This window comes from Trichosurus vulpecula, chromosome 3 (assembly GCF_011100635.1).
Source record: "Trichosurus vulpecula isolate mTriVul1 chromosome 3, mTriVul1.pri, whole genome shotgun sequence".
Classification (NCBI taxonomy): Eukaryota; Metazoa; Chordata; class Mammalia; order Diprotodontia; family Phalangeridae; genus Trichosurus; species Trichosurus vulpecula.
In genome coordinates this window covers 258,925,909-258,930,976 of record NC_050575.1, presented here as the reverse complement: position 1 = coordinate 258,930,976, position 5,068 = coordinate 258,925,909, and the positions used below count along the sequence as shown (strand labels likewise).

The 5,068-nt window shown below is 41.8% G+C and overlaps 1 protein-coding gene across 1 annotated transcript; it reads left to right on the top strand.

Moving 5' to 3' along the window:
* Positions 1–874: 874 nt before the first annotated feature.
* Positions 875–4,818, top strand: LOC118842461 (beta-defensin 104A-like). Its single transcript, XM_036749954.1, has 2 exons — positions 875–932; positions 4,655–4,818. The coding sequence occupies exons 1-2, from the start codon at positions 875–877 to the stop codon at positions 4,816–4,818; spliced, it is 222 nt and encodes a 73-aa protein (XP_036605849.1).
* The last annotated feature ends 250 nt before the right edge of the window (positions 4,819–5,068 follow it).

Genomic DNA, 5,068 nt, shown 5'->3' with positions numbered 1-5,068 from the left:
GGTTACACAGAGAAGGAATGAATGAAACTGAAATACACGTAGGATATATTTGTGTCTCTAGTCCTAGTCCTAAACTAAAGTGGTACTAGATTAAATTGGGACTCAATCTCATTTGACCTTAAACACAAATGGTCTTTTTTTTATGGTGAGGCAATTGGGGTTAAGTGACTTGCCCAGGATCACACAGCTGGTAAGTATCAAGTCTTTGGTCTGAGTCTGGATTTGAACTCAGGTTCTCCTGACTCCAGGACCAGTGTTCTATCTACTGCACCACCTAGCTGCCCCAAGCTCAAAAGGTCTTAATGGATGCCTTAGGGGTTAACTCGAGTTCAAGTGCAAAATGTTGCAGTTTTCCAATTAATTCAACCAATATTTATTTAGTATAGAGAGTCAGCTGTGCTGGGCAGTGTTGAGAGACAGAGAGAGAGAAAAAAGATAGAGAGGGGAGGCGAAGGGAGGAAAGAGGAGGGGAAAAAAGAAGATGCAGAGTTTAGATAGTGTTCCTGCCTTCAAGGAATTCTCTGATTAGTAGGGGGTTAATGTATCAAAACTGATTCAACCCAACCAACATTTATGAAGTGTCTGCTATAGGTTATGCATAGCTATGATATATGATGTTACATGATAAGCGAATTAAGGAGGTGGAAATAGTATTCTGCAAGGTGCCTTTGGTAATGGCAGGATGGGTCAGGTCCCATAATTGGTCAGCCATGGTCTCTTTTGTTGGTTATTGAAATTTGCAATGATGCAACCTTGAATGATAAAAATAGGTCTCGATAAGCTTAGTAAGAACATTGTACCCATTATAAACCTGTTCCTGGCCTCTATCCTCAGTGAACACCGCTCTTCCAGTCTTCCTCATAACACCTAAACCATGAGGAGCCTTTTCTTTGTTTTGGCTATTTGCCTCTTACTCGTCCAAATGCTTACAGGTAAAATGGGAATCTCAACAGGAAGCTGTATGAATCTGGAGAGGGGTTGATGGGTGGAGTCTCCAGGGAGGCAACAACAGTCCTAGGGGGCTCCCAGTCACCATCTGTATTTTTCTGTTTCTTTGTAGGGCAAGTATAGCATGGCTTTTATACTCAAGTGGTAGAGAGAAGCTCATAGGGTCCTAGAATTTAGAGATGGGACAGAACATAAATTGTCATCAGTCCAACCTCTAACCCAATGGAAAAATGCTTTCTAGAGCATCCCAATAAATGCTTTTCTAGTGTCTTCTTGATGAGGCTCCCACTACCATTCTATTCAATGCTTCTCATTGTTGAAAAGCTTTAATTGTCAAACTGTTGCTTTTGGGAGAACTATCTGTATCTTTCCTCCTCTTTTCACTCCTCCACCCCAATTCCAGCCTCAAAAATTTGGCGTATCCAGAGTTGGTCTCTTTTGTAGCCTGTGATGTGATCATGTACAAACAGTGGAGAGTTGAATGAGAGGGAATAATGGGGTGTTCAGAGTTGTCAGAGATACACTTATCCCACTGATGCTCTAACCCCACAGTGGGGCCCTGCCTCCATGTCCCATGTTGACCATGTTTATCAAAAGAATTTGTTGATGCTATTGAATAGCAACTGCTCTTTGATTCAATTCTGGTTCTGCATTCTGGAGTGGAGGGGTATCCGAGTTTCCTCTCAAAGGTTTTACCAGTGGAACATGAACTTTGGTCTATCCTACCAAGGGAAGGAGATTCTTGGTGATGGAGCATATATATATATATATATATATATATATATATATATATATATATATCCTACCAAGGGAAGGAGATTCTTGGTGATGGAGCATATATATATATATATATATATATATGTGAGGACCAGCCTGGCTGAGTTTGGAGAGGCTCTATTTGAGGGTAGTCTCAGAGGGATGAATTTTTCTGCACTCATAGTTCATGGAAACTGTCCGCTAAGGCATAGATAGTTTGCAATCTACTTGTTGAGGGCAAATAAGCAGCCATGGAGCTTCTTGAGTAGGGGACTGACAGACATACCTATGCCTTAGCAATACCAATTTTTGATTGCCTTTAAGCAAGCATAAGTTCTTGAAGTACTATGCTATCAAAAATACTTTAATATTAATATTATGGTATTATATTGATTGAAATAGTATTATATTGAATGTAATACTGATAGATACTATAGTATTTCTCAATAGCAGGCCCTTTTCCATGTCTGCTTTATTTACAGGAATGTGCTAGCCAACTTCTATCTCCTTATTCCAAAATTAGGGCTCTCACATTGACATAGCTTATTTTATCAATCCAATGTGAACACAGATTATCCCTTCTCTTTGGCCTCCTTGATTTCTCAGTTTCTCTTGAGGATGATGCTCTCCACTTTGTCTTGAATCCCATACTTCCACTCATGAGGGCAGGGAATTAGTCACATTTCCATCCCCTTTATTGGCTTCTGATTGTTTCCTTGTCCTCTGTCTTCGCAGAGGTCTCTGCTAGCTAGTAATTCAGATTTATTGTCCTTCAGTCTAAGGCAATAGTTACCCTGACTTACCTTGTCTCCTTGAAACGGTCCATTCGTTACTGGACACACTTGACTCCAGCCTCAAAACCTATAGACAATAGCAACAAAAAAACCCAGTGTCTGACTCTCCTTCTGGGGCTGCCATTCCTGCTTTTATGACAGGCTGCTCCTGGTGATTTAGCTGCACTGCAGTTCTGACAGTCTCCCCATCAGGCATCCTGGTGGCAAAACTGGTATAGAAGACCTTCCAGGGCTAGGCTGAGTCCAATTGTCTGGCTCTTTTATTGTCAGTCTTACTTATGTTCTCTCATTACCAGCATTAGCGAACTCATCAGGGTTAGCATCAGTCACTGGGAACAAAATTTCTTTTGAGGAATGGATATGTGCCAAGAAGAATGCTAGAACAGTATGGCAAAATGCTAGACTTGCTTCCATGGTGGGCACTAGATGAGGGATAAGGGTTTCTTCTGAATTGGCCTCATAAATACAGCTGTGTACCCCAGCACTTTACCCCTATTCTGGAGAATTTAGCTCAGAACCCGTACCCTCTCCAATCCACTCCTTGAATCCCTCCAAACTCCTCCCCTCTCCTAAATTACCATTGGTTTGAGAACAGATCACCCACAAACTTTATGCAAGCAGATGATTACAAGCATGAAAAGGAGATACAGACTCCCTCTTTGCCTAGATCAGGAGAGGTCTTAACTAGAGATAAAAATAATAGCTCATACTCCCACAGTAGTTTTTGTTTTACCAAAAGCTTTTCTTGCAACATTGCAAATATTATCATGCCTATCTTATACATAAAGTGCCTAGCAAAGACAGAGGACAATGAGACAACCAGAAGGTCAATAGAGGGGATGGAGATGTGACTGAGCCCCTGCCCTCCTGAGTGGAAGTAGACAAAATGGAGAGCATCATCCTCAAGAGAAACTGAGAAATAAAGGAGATCAGAGAGAAGGGATAGTCTATACATAAAAGGATAATTCTGGAAGAGAATGTAAGTTGCTTAAGGTTCTATTTTAACTCTAACCCTAACCTCTCATTTTGTAGTTATTAAGTGTCAGTGCTGATGTTCAAAACCAGGTCTCTTGACTCCACTTATCTTCCTTGATATTTTTGCTCTGAATGGAAGGATTCTCTTGAGAGGCATAGCTCTCTATGATGAAGCTCTTTCTTCTCACCCCTGAGGATCATAAGGTCATAGACTTAATGCTGGAAGAGATCTTAGAGGCCACAGAACCCAATCCTTGTTTTTTACAGATGAGGAAACTGAGGCAAGCAGAGATGAAGTGACTTGCTCAGGGTCATATAGCTGGTAAGTGTTTGAGGCAGAATTCAAAGCCATGTCATCCTGGCTCCATGTCCAGTGCACTATTCACTACACTGTGGTGCTCCTGGGTACTGGGAAGACCCAGCACCATCCTTTTCACTCCGTGATACTCCACTTTGTTTCTCCTCTGAGACAATGAAGGAATCCTTGAATGGTATAATAGCTAAGAGTCAGAAAGGCCCAGTTTCAAATACAGCCTTAGACTGTTACTAGCTGTGTGACCCTGAGGAAGCTTGAGCAGGCACTCTGTGCCTCAGTTTCCTCATCTTTAAGATGAGTGAGATTGGATTCAGTGTCTTTAGTGTCCTACTAGGTTCTGCTCAACTCTAAGTCTCTCTATTTTATAATCGTATGACTAGAAAAATGGCCCAAGATGTCAAAATTCAATAGCTTGCAGGCTTGTAGTAAGACACTCCAACCTTTGGTTGACCAAGACAACCCCTCCAAAGAAGGGTGAAGACAGGAGTGGGGGTAGACCTTGACTCCTGCTTGGGCCTAAGCACCAATGAAGAGAAGATTCGAGGCTAGAGGTAGGCAGGCTGCTACTTAGGGACTATAAGACCTGTAGTCCTCCCCAAAGCCTAGGATGTTAGGATATTGATGGGTCCATCAGTGTGACAGACTTTCCTTAGGGGATAGGATTCTTTGGGTTTGAAGTGGGAAGTGAAGCATCCTAGAGGTTCAAGTTACCTGAAGTGGTATACACGCACATGCCAGCTTCTGAACCACACTTGTAGTTTTAGTCTGTTAGTCCTTAAAGATGAATATCACTGAGGTCCCACTCCAGAAGCTCAAGGGCATGGCTCGGGGCCTCCTGACCTAAATAACTCTTTCTTTTGTACAGTAAGAAGTGGCATTGATGACAAGATTTGTGGCTATGGTACTGCCCTTTGTCGGAGGAATTGTCAAACATTTGAATTAAAAATTGGGAAATGCCCCAATTCTCTTCCATGCTGCTTGAAGTCATTTAAAATCCACAACTTGAATCCTTCTAAAGTTAAAAACTAAAGGTGAGTATGCTGGGCTGTTAGGTCTGGGAGGTCCAGGGTAGGCTTGACCACTTCTTTCCACCTGAGTGCTTTTTCCTTTAAAGATGATCCATTTACATTCATTCATAAACTATCGATGAAGATCTTTGTTCAAGACACTATTTTAGATGGTTTGGGAAAAGGGGTTGGTTAGGTGGTATAGTGAAGTCCTGGATTTGGAGTAAAGAAGTTCTGAGTTCAAATCCAGCCTTAGACACTTACTAACTGTA

Excerpts from the sequence above, each read along its gene's own strand:
- LOC118842461 (XM_036749954.1), top strand. The coding sequence starts at position 875 with ATGAGGAGCCTTTTCTTTGTTTTGGCTATTTGCCTCTTACTCGTCCAA. Across the intron at positions 933-4,654 it reads ACTCGTCCAAATGCTTACAG|TAAGAAGTGGCATTGATGAC; the intron begins GTAAAATGGGAA and ends TCTTTTGTACAG.